This window comes from Mesoplodon densirostris, chromosome 4, assembly GCF_025265405.1.
Source record: "Mesoplodon densirostris isolate mMesDen1 chromosome 4, mMesDen1 primary haplotype, whole genome shotgun sequence".
Taxonomy (NCBI): Eukaryota; Metazoa; Chordata; class Mammalia; order Artiodactyla; family Ziphiidae; genus Mesoplodon; species Mesoplodon densirostris.
In genome coordinates, this window is record NC_082664.1 from 157,326,665 (window position 1) to 157,347,472 (window position 20,808).

General features: G+C 45.6%; 1 protein-coding gene across 2 annotated transcripts in view; it reads right to left on the reverse strand.

The window, feature by feature from the left end:
• PITRM1 (pitrilysin metallopeptidase 1) overlaps nucleotides 1–20,393 on the reverse strand; it is a 31,781-nt gene extending 11,388 nt beyond the window's left edge. Inside the window, exons 1-14 of one of the 2 annotated variants that reach the window (XM_060097557.1) lie at nucleotides 20,311–20,393; nucleotides 18,055–18,160; nucleotides 16,021–16,127; nucleotides 15,718–15,869; nucleotides 15,060–15,174; nucleotides 14,885–14,981; nucleotides 14,068–14,228; nucleotides 11,717–11,843; nucleotides 11,377–11,465; nucleotides 10,544–10,672; nucleotides 9,846–9,959; nucleotides 9,598–9,694; nucleotides 8,944–9,078; nucleotides 7,598–7,736 (exon numbers count right to left, since the gene is read on the reverse strand). In XM_060097557.1, the coding sequence (XP_059953540.1) occupies nucleotides 7,598–7,736; nucleotides 8,944–9,078; nucleotides 9,598–9,694; nucleotides 9,846–9,959; nucleotides 10,544–10,672; nucleotides 11,377–11,465; nucleotides 11,717–11,843; nucleotides 14,068–14,228; nucleotides 14,885–14,981; nucleotides 15,060–15,174; nucleotides 15,718–15,869; nucleotides 16,021–16,127; nucleotides 18,055–18,160; nucleotides 20,311–20,363 (1,621 nt within the window). In that variant the 5' untranslated portion in view covers nucleotides 20,364–20,393. Of the gene's footprint in view, nucleotides 1–7,597; nucleotides 7,737–8,943; nucleotides 9,079–9,597; nucleotides 9,695–9,845; nucleotides 9,960–10,543; nucleotides 10,673–11,376; nucleotides 11,466–11,716; nucleotides 11,844–14,067; nucleotides 14,229–14,884; nucleotides 14,982–15,059; nucleotides 15,175–15,717; nucleotides 15,870–16,020; nucleotides 16,128–18,054; nucleotides 18,161–19,801; nucleotides 20,203–20,310 lie in introns of those variants that run through there. The other variant, XM_060097558.1, reaches the window with a different exon arrangement.
• Nucleotides 20,394–20,808: the final 415 nt, after the last annotated feature.

The window sequence follows — 20,808 nt, forward strand, 5'->3', positions numbered from 1 at the left end:
TCAAATCAGTGTGTCGTACATCTGAAAACTAATACATTATGTCAGTTATTCTTCAATTAAAAAAAAACTTAAAAAAAGGAAGATGGAACTTCTCAATTGGCACTCACAAAACACAAGTTTATCATATTAATCACAATTAGCATGTTAAATTTATGGAAGACATTTGTAGCAACATGGATGGACTTTGAGATTATCATATTAAGTGAAGTCAGACAAAGAAAGACAAGTATCAAATGATATTACTTATATGTGCAATCTAAAATATGATACAAATGAACTTATTTACAAAACAGACAGACAGAAAACAAACTTCTGGTTACCAAAGGGAAAGGGAAGAGGGATAAATTAGCAGTTTGTGATTAGCATACACACTACTATATATAAAACAGATAAACAACAAGGTCCTACTGTATAGCACAGGGAACATATTCAATATTTTATAATAGATTGGTTCAAGATGGCAGAGTAGAAGGACGTGCGCTCACTCCCTCTTGCGAGAGCACCGGAATCACAACTAACTGCTGAACAATCATTGACAGGAAGACACTGGACTCAACAAAAAAGATACCCCACATCCAAAGACAAAGGAGAAGCCACAATGAGATGGTAGGAGATGGTAGGAGGGATGGTAGACAGTAAAATCAAATCCCATAACTGGTGGGTGGGTGACTCACAGACTGGAGAACACTTCTACCACAGAAGTCCACCCACTGGAGTGAAGGTTCTGAGCCCCACGTCAGGCTTCCCAACCTGGGGGTCCGGCAACGGGAGGAGGAATTCCAAGAGAATCAGACTTTGAAAGCTAGCGGGATCTGACTGCAGGACTTCGACAAGACTGGGGGAAACAGAGACTCCACTACTGGAGGGCACACACATAGTAGTGTGTGTATCGGGACCCAGGGGAAGGAGCAGTGACGCCACAGGAGACTGAGCCAGACCTACCTGCTAGTGTTGGAGAGCCTCCTGCAGAGGCGGGGGGTGGCTGTGTCTCACCCTGAGGACAAGGACACTGGCAGCAGAATTTCTGGGAAGCAATCCTTGGTGTGAGCCCTCCCAGAGTCCGCCATTAGCCCCACCAAAGAGCCGGTAGGCTCCAGTGTTGGGCAGCTTCAGGCCAAACAACCAACAGGGAGGGAACCCAGCCCCACCCATCAGCAGACAATCGGATTAAAGTTTTACTGAGCTCTGCCCACCAGAGCAACACCCAGTTCTACCCACCACCAGTCCCTCCCATCAGGAAACTTGCACAAGCCTCTCAGACAGCCTCATCCACCAGAGGGCAGAAAGCAGAAGCAAGAAGAACTACAATCCTGTAGCCTGCGGAAGAAAAACCACATCCACAAAAAGACAGACAAAATGAAAAGGTAGAGGACTTTGTACCAGATGAAGGAACAAGATAAAACCCCAGAAAAACAACTAGATAGGCAACCTTCCAGAAAAAGAATTCAGAATAATGATAGTGAAGATGATCCAGGACCTTGGGAAAACGAATGGAGACAAAGATTGAGAAGATGCAAGAAATATTTAACAAACACCAAGAAGAATTAAAGATCAAACAAAAAGACATGAACAATACAATAACAAATGAAAAATACACTAGAAGGAATCAACAGCAGAATAACCGAGGCAGAAGAACGGATAAGTGACCTGGAAGATAGAATGGTGGAATTCACTGCCGAGGAACAGAATAAAGAAAAAAGAATGAAAAGAAATAAAGACAGCCTAAGACCTCTGGGACAACATTAAATGCAACAACATTTGCATTATAGGGGTCCCAGAAGGAGAAGAGAGAGAGAAAGGACATGAGAAAATATTTGAAGAGATTATAGTCGAAACTTCCCTAACTTGGGAAAGGAAACAGCCACCCAAGTCCAGGAAGTGCAGAGAGTCCCAGGCAGGATAAACCCAAGGAGAAACACAACCAGACACCTAGTAATGAAATTGACAAAAATTAAAGACAAAGAAAAATTATTGAAACCAACAGGGGAAAAACGACAAATAACATACAAGGGAACTCCCATAAGGTTAACAGCTAATTTCTCAGCAGAAACTACAACCCAGAAGGGAGTGGCATGATATATTTAAAGTGATGAAAGGGAAGAACCTACAGCCAAGGTTACTCTACCAGGCAAGGATCTCATTCAGATTCGATGGAGAAATCAAAAGCTTTACAGACAAGCAAAAGCTAAGAGAATTCAGCACCACCAACCAGCTCTACAACAAATGCTAAAGGAACTTCTCTAAGTGGGAAACACAAGAGAAGAAAAGGATCTACAAAAACCAACCCAAAACAATTAAGAAAATGGTCATAGAAACATACATATCGATAACTACCTTAAAAGTGAATGGATTAAATGCTCCAAGCAAAAGACACAGGCTCGTTGAATGGATACAAAAACAAGACGCATATATATGCTGTCTACAAGAGACCCACTTCAGACCTAGGGACACATAAAGACTGAAAGTGAGGGGATGGAAAAAGATATTCCATGCAAACAGAAATCAAAAGAAAGCTGGAGTAGCAATACTCATATCAGATAAAATAGACTTTGAAATAAAGAATGTTACAAGAGACAAAGAAGGACACTACATAATGATCAAGGGATCAATCCAATAAGAAGATGTAACAATTATAAATATATATGCACCCAACATAGGAGCACCTCAATACGTAAGGCAACTGCTAAGAGCTCTAAAAGAGGAAATCGACAGTAACACAATAATAGTAGGGGACTTACTTACCCCAACGGACAGATCATCCAAACAGAAAATTAACAAGGAACACAAGCTTTAAATGACACAATAGACCAGATAGATTTAATTGATATTTATAGGACAGTCCATCCAATAGAAGATTACACGTTCTTCTCAAGTGCGCACGGAACATTCTCCAGGATAGATCACATCTTGGGTCACAAATCAAGCCTCAGTAAATTTTAAAAAATTGAAATCATATCAAGCATCTTTTCTGACCACAATGCTATGAGGTTAGAGATCAATTACAGGCAACAAAACGGTAAAAAACACAAACACATGGAGGTTAAACAATACATTACTAAATAACCAAGAAATCACTGAAGAAATCAAAAAATACCCAGAGAGAAATTACAATGAAAACACAATGATCCAAAACCTATGAGATGCAGCAAAAGCAGTTCTAAGAAGGAAGTTTATAGCAATACAAGCTTACCTCAAGAAACAAGAAAAATTTCAAATAAACAATCTAACGTTACACCTAAAGGGACTAGAGAAAGAACAAACAAAACCCAAAGTTAGTAGAAGGAAAGAAATCATAAAGATCAGAGCAGAAATAAATGAAATAGAAACAAAGAAAACAATAGCAAACATCCATGGAAATAAAAGCTGTTCTTTGAGAAGATAAACAAAATTGATAAACCATTAGGCAGACTCATCAAGAAAACGAGGAAGAGGACTCAAATCAATAAAATTAGAAATGAAAAAGAAGTCACAACAGACATCGCAGAAATACAAAGCATCCTAAGAGACTACTACAAGCGACTCTATGCCAATAAAATGGACAGCCTAGAAGAAACAGACAAATTCTTAGAAAGGTATAACCTTCCAAGACTGAAGCATGAAGAAAAAGAAAATATGAACAGACCAATCACAAGTAATGAAATTGAAACTGTGATTAAAAATCTTCCAACAAACAGAAGTCCAGGACCAGATGGCTTCACAGGTGAATTCTGTCAAACATTTAGAGAAGAGCTAACACCCATCCTTCTCAAACCCTTCCAATAAACTGCAGAGGAAGGAACACTCCCAAACTCATTCTATGAGGCCACCACCACCCTGATAGCAAAACCAGACAAAGATACTACAAAAAAATAAAATTACAGACCAATATCACTGATCAATATAAATGCAAAATTCCTCAATAAAATACTAGGAAACACAATCCAACAACACATTAAAAGGATCACACACCATGATCAAGTGGGGTTTATCCCAGGGACGCAAGTATTCCTCAATACACGCAAATCAATCAATGTGATACACCATATTAAGATATTGAAGAAGAAAATCCATATGATCATCTCAATAGATGCAGAAAAAGCTTTTTGACAAAATTCAACACCCATTTATGATAAAAACTCTCCAGAAAGTGGGTATAGAGGAAACGTACCTCAACATAATTAAGGCCATATGACAGACCCACAGCAAACATCATTCTCAATGGTGAAAACCTGAAAGCATTCCTCTAAGGTCAGGAACAAGACAAGGATGTCCACTCTCGCCACTATTATTCAACATAGTTTTGGAAGTCCTAGCCATGGCAATCAGAGAAGAAAAAGAAATAAAAGGAATACAAATTGGAAAAGAAGAAGTAAAACTGTCACTGTCTGTAGATGACATGATACTCTACAGAGAGAATCCTAAAGATGCCACCAGAAAACTACTAGAGCTCATCAATGAATCTGTTAAAAGTTGCAGGATACAAAATTAATGCACAGAAATCTCTTGCATTTGTATACACTAACGATGAAAAATGGCAAAGAGAAATTAAGGAAACACTCCCATTTACCATAGCAACAAAAAGAATAAAATACCTAGGAATAAACCTACCTAGGGAGACAAAAGACCTGTATGCAGAAAACTATAAGACACTGATGAAAGAAATTAAAAATGACACAAACAGATGGAGGGATATACCATGTTCTTGGATGGGAAGAATCAATATTGTGAAAATGACTCTACTACCCAAAGCAATCTACAGAGTCAATGCAATCCCTATCAAACTACCAATGGCATTTTTTACAGAACTAGAACAAAAAATCTTAAAATTTGTACGGAGATACAAAAGACTCTGAATAGCCAAAGCAGTCTTGAGGGAAAAAAACTGAGCTGAAGGAATCAGACTCCCTGACTTCAGACTATACTACGAAGCTACAGTAATCAAGACAATATGGTACTGGCACAAAAACAGAAATACAGATCAATGAAACGGGATAGAAAGCCCAGAGACAAATCCATGCACCTATGGTCAACTAATCTTTGACAAAGGAGGCAAGGATATACAATGGAGAAAACACAGTCTCTTCAATAAGTGGTGCTGGGAAAACTGGACAGCTACATGTGAAAGAATGAAATTAGAACACTCTCTAACACCATACACAAAAATAAACTCAAAATGGATTAGAGACCTAAATGTGACTGGACACTATAAAACTCTTAGAGGAAAACATAGGAAGAACACTCTGACATAAATCACAGCAAGATCTTTTTTGATCCACCTCCTAAAGGAAATAAAAACAAAAAGAAACAAAGGAGACCTAATGAAACTTAAAAGCTTTTGCAAAGCAAAGGAAGCTGCAAACAAGACGAAAAGAAAACTCTCAGAATGGGAGAAAATATTTGCAAATGAATCAACGGACAAAGGATTAATCTCCAAAATATATAAATAGCTCATGCAACTCAATATTAAACAAACAAACAACCCAATCCAAAAATGGGCAGAAGACCTAAACAGACATTCCTCCAAAGACATACAGATGGCCAAGAAGCACATGGAAAGCTGCTCAACATCACTAATTATTAGAGAAATGCAAATCAAAACTACAGTGACGTATCACCTCACACCAGTTAGAATGGGCATCATCAGAAAATCTACAAACAACAAATGCTGGGGAGTGTGTGGAGAAAAGCAAACCCTCTTGAACTGTTGGTGGGAATGTAAATTGATATAGCCACTATGGAGAATAGTATGGAGGTTCCTTAAAAAACTAAAAATAGAATTACCATATGACCCAGCAATCCCACTACTGGGCATATACCCAGAGAAACCATAATTCAAAAAGACACATGCACCCCAATGTTCATTGCAGCACTATTTACAATAGCCAGGTCAAGGAAGCAACCTAAATGCCCATCGACAGACGAATGGATAAAGAAGATGTGGTACATATATACAATGGAGTATTACTCAGCCATAGAAAGGAATGAAATTTGTAGAGATGTGGATGGATCTAGAGACTGTCATACAGAGTGAAGTCAGAAAGAGCAAAACAAATATCGTATATTAACGCATATATGTGGAGCCTAGTAAAATGGTACAGATGAACCGGTTTGCAGGGAAGAAATAGAGACACAGATGTGGAGTACAAACGCACGGACACCAAGGTGGGAAAGTGGTGGGGGGTGGTGAGGTGTGACGTGACGAACTGGGAGATAGGGACCGACATATGTACACTAATACGTATAAAATAGATAACTAATAAGAAACTGCTGTATAAAAAAATAATATTTTATAATAAACTATAACGGAAAAACATCTGAAAAAGAACCTATAGCTATATCTGAATCACTTTGCTGTACACCAGAAACGAACACAACAGTGTAAATCAACTATACTTCAATTAAAAAAAAATGTATGCAAGAGCTTAAAGTAACTAACTCTTTGTATGTCTAAAGAAGAATTCAGAGATTATAAATAGGTTATAAGTTGACATTAATTGTGTCTTTACAAAATTATATCACCTCCAACTTAGCATGATCAAAGGGAATTACTTACTTTTCACTTAAAGTCATATCCACCTCCTGACAAGCCTGATAAATTCTTCATGTAATCCCAGCCAACTTTTTTTTTTGGGGGGGGGAGTTGGGGGATGTATATGTATTTGTGTGTACTGTGTGTATGCGTATATATATTAATAGACTTCATTAATACATAAGTCACATACGATAAAATTCACAACTTTAAAGATACAACCCAATGGATTCTGACAAAGGTATCATGATGCAGAAGGTGCCATCACCCCAGAAGGTTCCCCGCAGGTGAGCCCCACTGTGCTCCCGGACTCACTGGCCTCTGTCAGTAGAGCATCGCCATTTCTAGGGCTTCAGGTAAATGAACCTGTTCCACAGGTATTCCTTTGTGCACTTAGCACAATGCTTTGAGACTCGTGGATATTGAGTGTTATCAGTATTTTGGTCCCCCTTATGGCTGAGCAGCATTTCACTGTGTGGATATTTCACAGTATTTCCCTGTGTGGACACCATGTGGGTGGAAATGAGGCTGGCTCAAGTTCCATGTGGACCGATGCTTTCACTTCTCTTGGGTAAACGCTCAGGAGTAGGACCACCGGGCTTTACAGGCAGTGCAGGTTAGCACTGGAAGATACCACAGACCCGTTTCTGTGCTCATAGCGCCTGCACCACAGGGAGTGGGGTGGAGGGGGGGGGTTCCATGAGGAGCTCAAGGCCTGTGTCGCCCCCGAGACCTGCCTCTCCTGAACCCACAGCTCACACTGTCCACAGGGCCCGTTTGCAGTTAACTATGTACTGCAACACAACACACATTTAGTAGCCTATTACAGCCCCTGGTATAGAAAAGGCATTTGTAAAATCTGTGAATTAATAAACCTTATAAAGCCACCTCTTTTCCAGTATGCCTGCCTTTCCTGCTGAATCACAGGGTGGATTTTCTAAAAACAGGGTCAATCCTACTGGGGTTGAACCCACTGCACCAAACAGAGAACTCCATAGGCAACCAACAGAGGACTGTTGGCTGAAACGACACTTATCCCTAAACAGCACAGTGGAGTTGGGTGAATGTGAGGGAATTACCAGGCCTGACCTTTTTCATAGATCTGCTGCTTGTCTTCCGGTGAAAGAGAGTTGATCTTTTGCTTCAGTTTTTCTGTTTCCAGCTGCATTTGTTTCTCGGAATACTTGTCGTCTGGTTTCATTGATAAAGTCAACTTATGCTGATTATTCTGCAACAAAAAAGCCAAATTAAAACAAGATTTTATCATGTCCAGCACCGAGTCAGCCTTGAGCAGGGTGGTCTCGGGGCCCTGCAGTTCCATTTTCCCATTTCACACAGTCACGACAACAGAACTCGCCCCAAAGGGCTGTGTGTGGAGAGCCTGTGAGCCACACGCAATCCTCGAGGTCCATGTGCTCTGCGGGGACCACGTGTTCCACACAGGCCGGTGCTGTTACACGACCACTGTGGTTACTACGTCTTAACCACAAACGTGTTGACATTCAACATTCCCTTTACACGTTAGTTGTACAAAGAAACCGCTTGCACTTTTTAGTATTATAAACCTTTGGCTTTAATCTAAATGGAAAATAACGTAGAATAAAGGAATTTAATTTTTATCTAGTCTTCATTATACTGTTAACTTCTCAAAGGCTGGGACTAAATTCTGCACTCAGTATTTTATAAATTATGAGGACAAAACAGATATTGCCCTAACGTGAAAATAAATGTTAGGTGACTTAATGTGCCCCTGATTTACGCAGCCACTAGAAACACACGCATGCAAAAGGCTCACCTGTGGCACTACACAGAGTGGGAGAGTTACAGCACGACAAGCACTTCATGTGAAATAACTCGTAACTCAAGAGAGACTGCTGGCCGAATGGCCCCAAATGCTGGTGCACAGGAACGTGGCTTCCACTCATGGCAGGATGGTGTCGTCCCCCCACCCCCCGACCCCCGGGGCAAGGGAGGTGGATGACATTCTGTCCTATCAGTGACCATCCACCAAGGAACACACACCAAGCACAAAAGCCCACAAATCTGTGGAGACAAACAAGCGAGCACCAGAAGACGCCTTGGTAAAAACAACCAGAACATTTACACATTTAGGCGACTCTTCTCGTATTCTATATATCCTATTACCAAAACACGACAAAAACACGGGCAGATGTTTTGTTATACACATACCTACATGCATTCATATGTAAAAAAACACATGCACATATTTATATAAAACCAACCTAAGAATCTGGAAAATTGAATTTTTAAAGCTAATATGACCATTTACAATTTTAATTAGTAAGTAAGAAATTATGTCACCTGCTTATTAGCAGAAATGGACTTACACAATGTAGATTATATTCCTAATGTTTCCTTCATTGTTATAAAATTCAACTTCAAAACTACAGACATAAATCCTCCAAGTTTCTTACCTTAAAATACTGTTTTACTTTTTCTTGCAAAAACTTTGGATTTTCCTCCAGGCACTTCCGGAACCGAGCCACCTGACTCCCGAGCTTGAGGAGCTCCACGGGGTCCCCATCGTGATTCCAGCAGGAAGCTACGTACTGCAACGGGGGTCACAACATGTGGCATGTTACCTGTGAACTCTGCGTTGGTTCAGCAAACATCCAAGCCTATCTTTTCATTAAGACTCAGTTTCTATATTTAAAAATACCACAGATGACTGTTCATGACAAAAATTAAGTCATTCTTTGGCTAGAAGAAGGAAAACTAAACTCATTCTATGTGAGTTTTTTTCCTAACAAATTAAAAAGCACAGGTTCAAAAATTACTTTTTGGAAAATATAATTACTAATAGTTATCATAAATACCTATCCGTTTAAAGCACTCTTCATAAATCTATTAAAAAATAAGACATTGGAAAGCTAATGAAGTAAGCTAGTAAAAAGACAAGCCAATGTATTATTAAAATTAAATTAACAGTAATTTTATATCCGATCCGAAACACCGTAACTTTCAAGGTTCAAATGAAAGGTGCTGTGAATAACAATCTATATTTTCGAGAACCACTAATTATAAAGGTAACAAAAAAAAGAGAAATGAGGTGTTTAAGCAATACACACAGACGTCAGGGCGAGTCCAAAGCTGACAGACTGGTGCTTCATCTGTATCTCAATTTTATGAAGTAAGGCTTCAATTCGATCATCTTCAAATCCTTTCCTATAGAAACACCAAGAACTCAGATGTTGAGAAGAAATCCATGTTTCTGAACAAGGCAGCTCCCATGAAGAAGCATGTGTTCTGTGACGTAAAGTGCCCCCTGCACTCAGGAGGGGGGACTCCAGCCCAGCCCCACAGACACCGCACGTACTCGATGATGTCATCCAGTGTCCTATCCACGAGGTCCTGGACTGTCTGAATGTCCTTCTCTGCAATACCCTGCAGGCCCACGCTGAAGTAGGCCTCCCGCGTGCAGCCATTGTAACTGGGATACAAAAGCAGGTAATGCGTTAGAATCTGTACAGCCTCCATCACTCGTTTATAAGATGCTCTACTGAGATCAAATCCTCTACAGGACACAGGCAAGGACTCCCCCATGAGAAAGCCAGTTAAGCAGCATCCTTGGGTATTTGCTGCTCAGATACAACTGGTCACATTTACATTCATGCCCTTGTAACATTTCTAAAAATCACAATTTATATTTTAGATTTAAGGCAGAATAAATCTAGAGAGTTTTACAAAATCTTAAGACTTCAAAGAATATTTAATGGCCTGATTTTTAAAACAGGCAGCAGTATGCCATTCTGAGATCTTGGAAGAGCTACCTTGTTGGGTTTTGTTTGGTTTTCTTTGCCAAATGTCCCCTGCAGGGGACACAAACAGCTTGTCCTGGAACCTTAGCTGGGTCGGGAAGAGGGCCGTCCTGTGACTATGGAATGTGGAGCATCTACACCCGACCCCCGCCCATGAGCTGCCAGTTGTAACAACCTAAAATGTGTCCAGACATTGTGAAATGTCAAAATTGCCCCTAATCGTGGACTAATGATCTGATCTGATAATAAAACGTACCCAACGTCAGGGGAAAAGTCTGTGCCGAGTCCAGATTCAATGAGGGCTTTGTAGAAGGGGGAGTTGGGGCCACTGATCAAGAGTGAAGACAGAAGGTTCAACGTGAAGGCTTCAAATGTGTCAGTGATGCTTCATTTATAAAAACGGGAGGGGGGAGGAAAAAACGGGAAATGGTTGGCCCTTATAAATGTTTTCAAAATTATTAAAATCACTACTAAATTGATACTTCTTTCCCCCCAAAACTGAAATTCTACTGGAAATTCTTGCATTTCAACCTCTATTTTAACAGTTACGTGGGTAAAGAGAGTATTTTTTGATATTCAAAGCTCTCATATGCTGGGATTCTGGGGCTTCCAAACCCTGAGGCTAACAGAGCTGCACATCACATGCTATCGCACGACAGGGTTGCCCAGCACTCTGACATGCACTGTTTCAGTATAACCGCACCGCCCACACGCAGATGCGACACACACAGGAAACGGGGCCATTCGGTCAGGCTGTGCAGCTGCAGAGGGCAGACACCGACAGCGCGGCAGGACCCCTTCCTGCCCACACGCCCTGCGGGCCCAGGCCTCTGGGATTACAGTCTCGTGTGAACAATGTTCTTTCAAGGCCACAGTTCACAGTGCTCTTCTCACGCGCAGAGGCATCCCCGACCCCAACACTAAACCCAAACCATCCCAGACGTTGTTAAAAACACCCCACACCTAACACTGCTGGACTCCCAAATTCTTGCCGTCCACTCACTTACGCCCAAGTGCAGTCCTCCGCCCCCGACCTCCCAGCTACCCCGTCCCCACTGGGTCGGCAGCATGAGCTCCACGCACACTCACTCTGGCAAGAGGAAGCTGATACTGATGGTCGTCTGCCCTGAGGAGCCCGCAGCCAGCGAGGCCGGGGCACACGTGGTCTGGAACTCCCTCTGGAAGAGGACAGAGCATGTGTGAAGGGCTTCAAACCAGCACAGGTTACCTGATGTGTAAAACGGTCCACGGGATACTCTTCACTAGATTAACTTTCCTCCCAAACACATAACTGCTCTTCAGGCTTGAGAAGCTGTTACGTACATGGCACAGCCCACGGCTTCTGAAAACCCTATTAACACACGCCCGCGCCTCCGTCCCCGTATCTGACGGGCCTGGTGACACTGATGTCTCTGGGCCCGGCACTTACAGGCTTATCCCAAGGCTTCTGGGCCGGCACCGCGGTACATGGCTTGATTCTCTGAAATTTACTCAGTGCTTCTTCATGAATTTGTTTCAGATGCTGTTCTAGCGGAAAATTACCATAAGTGAAGAACCTGAAATTTTGAGGGAATACCCTAGTTTATTTTAGGTTAAAAGATTAGAAATCAACACAGACGGCTTTGTATGAACTGGAGGGTGTGCAGGACATGACAGCCGATAACGAGCCAGTTTCCACGCTGAAGTGAACTTCATACAGGAACACCTTTTTTCACTTAACCACAAACAACAAAGAGGCTTTTGCTCTTTTTACAAGATGTGGTTCAAACAAAACACAAATTGTACAAAACGGATTAATTAAATGTACTCTGGCAAAAACTGCTCTTCATTTTGAATCTACTATAAAGGTGTTTCAAAAACCAAATAAGTGGCACATTAAAATACTGAAGACCTCAGCTACAGTAACACAATAATCCACCTAAGGCTACCAAACAAAATTTAATTCACTAACTTCAAACTTAGGCTACAAGTTTCAGGTCACACATGTTTTTAAGACAACATATTATTCATCGGGGATAAAGAGGACAATGACAGACTGCATCTTTGTAATAGAATGCTGTGTGAGCTACGCTTAAGGGCTAGGGAAGTAGCAACCTAAAGATCCCGTCACATCTCCCACTCGGAATTTAGAATGTGATAATCCAGTGGCAACAAGCACCCCTGGTGCCGTCTAAACACAGTCTCTATATGCCCGTCTGCATTTAGCTCCAAACTCCCTAGAGAAAAGGCCAGCTACGGACTGGGGGCAGGATGAGCCTGGATTTGGGGCTGGGGCAGAAACCAGTGAAGTTACTGAAGACTAAAGACCTTCAGAAAGACAGGATGACTGTCAAGGAACTTCCTTAGGCCACAGTGGGGCAAATCTGAGCATTAAAAAAATTTATTTTAATTTCACTTGATCACACCTTAAATATACACATATATGAAAACGTTTCCATGAGGTTGTAACGATATTTTAAAAACTGAAATAATTCAAACAAGACTAAAAAGAAGTCCTTTCTGTCATCACTGCAGGAGTGCCCACCCCCACACCTGGACAGCCGGGGGAAGCCTCACTCCCACTGCCCACCCCCCGCCTCTCCCGGGAGAACTGTGCTTCAGGGTAAACTCTTCTTTACAGAAACCCAGCCAATAAATATAGAAGAAATTACAGAATTCTTCAGAAAATTTGCAAACCCTATCACAGGAACTGCTCCAGGCAACAATTATCACTGAACACGAGAGCCGCTCCCAGGCCGTGAGGAGCCTGAATATTCTCGGGGCCAGCACGCCACCCCAGCAGACGGCCTGGGTCCACAGGGGGAGCGGGCTTTCAGTGGAGCGAGGTCGTCATCACCATCCCACCAGCCCTGGCATCCCCGCTGGGTGCCGCAGGCACGCAGGCATCACCCACGAGGGTGCAGGCAGTCTCTGGACCCACGTCCAGCTCTCAGGAAACACAGGAGCACGTCCGCCGATACCAGAGAAGCGGCGAGACACCCCAGGAGGCGAGAAAGTCAAGAGGGGGCCTGGTCCATGAGAATGAGGAGGGGGCACTGTCCCACTAGAAAGGGTGCTTAGGAGACACGGCGGGGAAAGGCAGTTTGTGGGCCTTATCTGATCAAACATTTCGGGAACAACTGGAAAATCAATTTGGGCTGAGGTATAGGTGGTTTAAATCAATTATTTTTTATTTTGTTAAACGTGAAAATGGTAGTATCTTATGTAAAAGAACATCCTCGAACATATCTGCATGTATCTACATGTACCTACTACGTACACGTCCAAAGGATGAAGCTATGCGGTAAGTGTACGGAGTTCGTTTTTCTACTCTACACGCTCCTGGATGCTTTAGACTTTTCATAATTTAAATTTAAGAATTTTGCACTTAAAATAATCTTGCAAGTATGACTTTACGTGAACGCCTAATGTATCTGCAAACACGGCTATTAGCGTTTTATTATTAACGGTATCTTACATAAGCAATCTATCAGGAAGTAAATCTCTGATGTTTACTGATGCAGCCGCCACTTCGGGGGCACCTCTCCAGCGTCCGTGTCAGCCTGCGAGGAGGACCTGCCAGCCTCCCGTCACCCGCTCAGCACAAAGCTGAGCCGCAGAGGAGGTGGGCGCGCAGGCTGGGCCCTCAGCGTGCTGGGTGTGTGAGAGTTACGGCTGCAGACCTGAAGGAGTGTCTACACGCACACAATTGTTAAGCAAACCTTTCCAAGCCGAACTGAAGAGAAGCGTGACAGTGCAAGGAAAGCAAACACCTGGCACCGAACTTCACAAGGCAGTCACCTGGCGTTGCTGGGATGGTAGTGTGTGGCATGGAACTGTCTGAGCTGCTCCCACGTGAGGTCCGGGATGCACAAGGGGTCCCCTCCGGAGACCACTGAGTACGTGTGGTCGGGAAGCAGGCGGCTCTGAACGTGCTGCGAGAACATCCTCTCGTTATCTGTCTTCAAGTAAAAGTACACGTGTACGTGAAGACCAACGCAGGGACTGTTCGTGTAATTCAACAAATCAGCCACGTCCTGGGAGCACACCCACCAATATCCCACAAGGACAACCGTTCTCGTGGTACAGGAGGACGCCCACCGATGCATCTTTCAGCCATGAAGTGATGTTAATTAAGGTGTGTACGGTTTGTTCAGGCGTGGTGCTACCACACACTTTAAAGCCCTACAGTAAAGTGTACACGTAACTTTTACACGCACCGGGAGCCAAAAATCCCTGTGACCCGCCTGACTGAGACGTTCACTCTATGCAGTGGTCTTTACTGATACCTTGATTTGTAATTAAATCTGTAAACCCCACCGTATACTCAGGCAAGAGAGAGTGGAAAAGACACTCGGGATCGTCAGAAACGCGGTCTTCACCTGGCTGACGCCCTGCAGGTCACAGGTCACTGTGGCTCCCACATCACAGCTGGGAACTGCTGTCCAGCTCACCATCCTGCAGTCCCTGCTCACGGCACTGTGCCCGCTAATTCCTGTTCTCACAGTGAGGAAACTGTGACATGGGGAGGACGCCAACTAACTACCAAGCCTATTTGTACTTCAACACTTCATACAGTAAGATAATCTAGCCCAACATGAAAAAGAAAAACACTCACAAACGCTCCCTTCATTTCGTTAAAGACGACTCCTTTGAAGACCAAGGGCGTCTGGGGGTCATTGGGATCCTCATGTTCTAGTCGCCATCCTTCCTGACTAAAGAGTAACAAACAATTACATGGGGACGGTGACTCTATCACTAAGGTAAAGATCAATTAACCAATCACAACATACCAGAAATCCAGTTCCCGCAAGCAAGGGAAGAAGGCTGCATCCAAATACACGGATAGGAGGTTCCGGAAGTCCTTGGGGTTTTGTGTAGAAAATGGGTACAGGGTGTAATCACTAGCTGGACACAATGAAGAGGGCGATTTTAAATACAGCAGTTCCCGCAGGACTCCTCCACCTCAGCCCCGTCTCAGCCTCACGGCAGGCCTGACCCGGCAGGGGCACAGAACCAGCAGCGCCCACTCTGGGCGGCAGGTCTGGTGCCGGGGTCACCGTGGGCCCAGAGGACGGCCTGGCCCATGGAGCGCCCACCGCGTGTGCTCAGCCGCCCCCGTCGCCAGCCCGTCACTGCCCGGCTTCCTGCAGTCACCACCCAGACACCGGCACCACCACCGCTAACCTAAGCTCCCGAGGCTGAGCTTTCTACCTTTACTCCCCAAAGAAAATGGCTATCACCTTTTCCACACAAAACTCAGACACATTTTTCCTAAACTCCAGGTTTTATAATCAACCACAATTTGGCTTTCCCAAATGATTAAGCTTCTAACGTCCTCCAGACAGGGAATGGGAAATCTACCCCAGTCTCCTGAGTGCCAACACCCCAACCCTCCCGCAATCTCAGAAACTGCAGGAAGGCAGGTTGCGTCCCCAGACCGCGTCTCACCCGTGAAGGCGTTCATGAACGTAGACAGCGACCTGTTCAGCATCTTGAAGAAGGGGTCCCGGCAGGGGTACCTCTGAGAGCCGCACAGGACCGTGTGCTCCAGGACGTGCGGGGCACCGCTGCTGTCCACGGGGGTGGTGCGGAACTGCACGCTGCGGGGACAGGGCCCACCCCCGGTCAGCCGCCGCCCGGCCGTGGGGAGCAGCGGAGGGAAACCCCTCCACTCTCCCTGTGAACTGCTGAAGGTGCAGTAGATGCTCAAAGCAGAGCGTCCAGATCGAGACCTCAGGACGCAGCACACACCTGAACAGGTTGTTTCTGTCCTCTCTGGCCAGGTGCAAGTGCCGTGCTCCCGTGCTGTCATGGCTGAGTTTCACGGCGGTCAGGGACAGCTCAGGAACAGACGTTACCTGAACCAACGAGGAAAACAGGGACGACTCAACTCGGCTGGAAAGGCGTCCACGACGGTGACAGTGCATCCCTGGCTGTGGGACCAGCTCGCCTGCCTGAGGCTAAGGCAGTACTGGCAGGAGCCACCATGTGCAGAGCCCACAGGCCAGGAGGGCAGGACCCGGGGCTGAGGACAAGGCACACCGTCTCTCCTCAATGCTGCTGGCTAGGGATTTCCTGACTGCGCCACAGGTAACGCTGGGGAGCAAGCATTCCCACCCCATCAGGGCGATGAGACGGTTTGCTAAGACCACAGAGCCTGGACTGAGACCCCTTCTGTCACACCAGGCCGCCCCGAAGGAGATCAGGCTTTCGCCGGGAATGTCTGTGGTGTCTCTCGCACACCTCATCTCCGGGGATGCTCAGAACAGCCCCGCCAGGAGGTAAACCCGGGGATGGACCTGAGCCTGGGGCAGCTGAAGGATGCTCTTGGGGCTAAACTTTGCCTCTACTGGTTTATGAGTTCCTGGCGGTGAGCTGGGGCTATCACCATTTACGTGTCCCTGGTGGGAGGGTCCATGACGGTACACATCACTCCTCACGGAGGCAAACCCGTTCTCCCCCCGCTGGAGGCTGTGTATGCGTGCGTGCCCCCGTAACTTCCACTGTCCTCGGTACTAAAGCAACTGTGTCAAGGCCCCTCTCCTTCAACCGCAGCACCGCGTCATCGTAACCACCACACAGCCGTGAGAGTGACTTGTCTTCGCTGACAACTTACTGGCAGGGCAGAGATGAGAACTCGGGTGTCCTGAGCCTGCTCTGGGGGCCCTGCCACAAAAGCTATGTGCTTCAAGTGTTCTACTGATGCCCACGTAAGCTATACCTATGAAATCATTTATGTCTCGAAATGATTTATACCTCAGAGTTCACAACTGTGCTTTGTAAGATGTGATCAATGAACTTAAAACCAGTCTGCCTCATCAACAGCTTTCACAGTAACTGTTTCTAAAAAGCATGATAGCTTACCATAAACTAAGTTTCTACAAAACTTGAAACATAAAGGAAAAGAATCAGCCTCTGAACAAGGCATTATTAACCACAACTGTACTAGAAATCCCAAGTCCCCTGAGAAGTCTTTAGAGGCCTCACAAATGCTCTCGCCCACAGCCATGAACCCCTCTAAGTGGCTCAAAGCTCCTGGACCCTGCCTTGAACACTCCCTGTCCCTGTGCTGGGCCCGCTCCCGTTTCCTGGAGACAGATGGCGGCTCTCCTTTCCTGCTCCGCAAACCCGTCCCCACCCAGCGCCCAGCAGCCCCCTCTCTTGCGTCTTCCTCTTGCTCTCTGCACCTCAGCAAGCTGTTCCTTGTCCTGCAGCTGCACACGTGTCCTTCTGACTGGGAGCTGCTTGCCTCTGTTCTCCTTAGAGTGTCAAGCACAGTGTGAAACCAGCAACCAGTCAATTATATGATGTGCATTGTTTTCAATTATAGCGTTAAAGAAAAAAACAATGTGAAAGTTTAAGCCAAACAAAGCAATAACCAAATAAAACCCATTTTACATAAACTTAAGTACCTACAGGCCCACAATCTCTTTTCTATAATCCTGAAACCCAAATGGCTCAAAAACAGAAAGATTTTGCCTAAGTTTGGAGCAAACTCAGCCGATGGTGAAACTTGACCTGAATAGATGTGGGGCCTTCAGTCTTCATTACCGGTCACGACTGATGCAGAAACAAAAATGCGTTCATTTACTTTCCGAGCTCTGAAAAGATGTGAGGCGTCTAGGGGTTCAGGGGAGGGGTTAGGGATCTGTACTCATTTAAGAGTCAGAAAATCCCTTCATTTGCAAACTCTGCTCCTTTGAGCACGGGGCCTGGGGACACAGATGAAAACCCCCTGCGGTCTCCGCTCTGGGACCTGACACAGGAAGAGCGCACAGGGCCTACCTGGCTGACAGTGAAGCCGTGGATCTTCTCTCCGACCCGGTACCGCAGCAGCGCCCTCTCACAGGCCATGGTGCTCGCCCACCTCCATGCTCCGAGGCTGCCGCTGCTATGTTTTAGGAAAGTAATCAAAGTTACATGATTTGCAGGGAGATTAGCTAACACAATTCAGCAACATAATGAAAACGCTGTCATGGGATAAAGAATTCAAAGAAAAATGAAAACCTGCAGCTTCTAAACACATTCCAGGAAATTTCCATTAAAGTTCTTTCAGTTTTATCTCAACTCATGCAACGTCAACTAATAAATAAATGTTGAAAACCTTTTATTTGTACATGTCCATAAATAACTATAATACAATTATGACACCCATTTCCCTTGTGTAAAAAACAACTCATGTCAAAATCACAGTATCCCAATAAACTCAGTCTACAATGAAGTCCCATTACGTACCTACCAAATGGGTGAAAACCAAGAAGTCTAGTTATTACCAGGGACTCACACACAGCCACTGGGTGGGCACACTGAATGGAGACTGCGGAAGAACACTGGCCTTATTCAGATTAGCAGTTCATTCCCCTGGATGTATGTGCCCTGGAGACCTGCGCTCATGCCCTGGTGCCCGCACCCGTACGTGTACAAACACACACACACACGCATACACCATTCCCAAGAGTCCCAAACCCCAGCGGCCCAGATGTCCAGCAACAGAGAACACATAAATTGTGGACTATTCAGTTGATAAACTTAGTCCTAAGAATGAATGGACTACAACTGTATGTATCAAAGATGTGGGCACATGATGCTAAACCAAAAAAAATTACAAAGGACAGACACAATATTAATCTAAACAGGTACTGTTCAATCAGGTAACGCTGTATCATGGGAGTATAGGTGGATGGTAAAAACACAAAGAAAAATAAGGAGGTTATTTCTGTAAACCAGAAGGGCGATTTCATTTAAGAGGGAGGAGAATTATGACGTATGATGGATGGGTAAGGGGTAATCTTAAACTGGGTAATGGTGACACAGCTTATTTTTAAATAATTTTTCTCTCAACTGCATTATACGCTTTATGGTGTTTTCTACATTAACGATGTATCCCCAAAATATTTCTTTTATATAAGATAAGCACAGAATACACTGACTCATTCAATATCAGGCAATAGTACGAGATGTTCTATAAACAACCAACACTTCCCTCCCCGATTTAGCCACTCTTAGAATTATGAGATAGAGGATTTAAACCCAAAACACTAATAAGGGCAGCCCAACAACAGACAACCCCCTGCTCCCTCCCCTGGGCTAACAGCAGCTAAACTCCACCACAAACTCAACAAGATTCTGTGAATTAGCGTGAAATTAAACAACTCATCTTCCTTTAAAACGTAAAATGTTGCGGTATTTTACAAACTCAACAAGATCCTGTGAATTAGCATGAAACTAAATTCATCTTTGTTTAAAAAGTAAAATATTGTCCTATTTTACAAACTCAAAACAAATGATACTCATTCATGGTTTGCAGCTAAACACACTCTTTTTCCATAAACCTTCTCATTAAACACAAACCTCCTCCACTCCCCGAGCCGCCACTCTCATCAAGGCCGCAGGTAAGTAAGCGCAGCTGCGGAGCCTGAGGCCTCCCTGCCCACAACTACACACAGGGAAATGGAGTTAACGCCTAATTAGACCCGTAACTGCCGCCTATTTTTATTCTCGCATTAAAATCCACACCAACGACAATCTTCACCTCAAAAACCCCGACAACCTGCACGCAGGCCCACCGCTCTGGGAGGCCCGGAGTGAGCGGGGTCAGGCCAGGTCCTCGACGGCTGTACCCCAGTCTTTCCTGGCTGCAGCACCCCAACCCTGGTAACTGGACAGGAACTCCGTTTCTCTGGGGGGAGGCCACTGGAGGGGCTGCTCTGCCATCCCGATGGGCTCTCGGAGCAGGAGGTCCCGGGCGAGGGGCCCCGGGGTGCACAAGCCACCAGACGAGGGAGCCGGGGATGCGGGACGCCACAGCAGAGGGGCCCCGGGGTGCCGGAGCCCCCAGGCAGTGACCCCGGGAGCCCCAGAACAAGGTGCTGAGGTGCGGCACCCCGGACCAGAGAGAGACCCCGAGGCCTAGAGCGCCCGCCCGCCGGGCTCCCGGCGCCCTCGCCGCCCACCTTCCCTCCCCGCTTCACTTTCCCCCCCCCTTCCTCGCTCCCAACAAACTTCCCCCTTTCCTCCTCCCCGCCCCCCGCCGCCTCTTACCGGCCACTCAGCCTCCACAGAGGCATCCTGGACCTCCACCCGTTGCGCCACATGGCTTCTGACTAGCGCACCGCCGGCCGTGACCCCACTTAACCCCACGCACGGCGCGGGGCGGGACGAGCCGGCCGCCACCCTATTGGCCAGCGCGCAGGGCGACGGCTCCTCCAATAGGCTGGCGAGGAAGGGGGCGGGCCCCGCTGCGGCGGGGCGGGACTCGAGGGCGGGGAGGGCGAGGCGACGGAGGGGCGGGGCTGAGAGCCACGGGCAGGCGTAGGGAGGGGCGGGGCCTGCGCAGGGGAGGGGCGGGCGTGTGCAGGGGAGGGGCGGACTTACGCTGAGCCAGGTGAATTGCGTGGTCCTCTGGCCACAGGTGGGCGCTGGTCTCCGGAATGGAGGTTGTGCGTGCAGGCGTCCATTAGCAGGTCTCCGGCAGTGAAGTGAGAAGGGCGTCCAGCTTCAGGCTCCTGTCGGGTGCCCTAGCCCCGGGCTGTGTAGCTT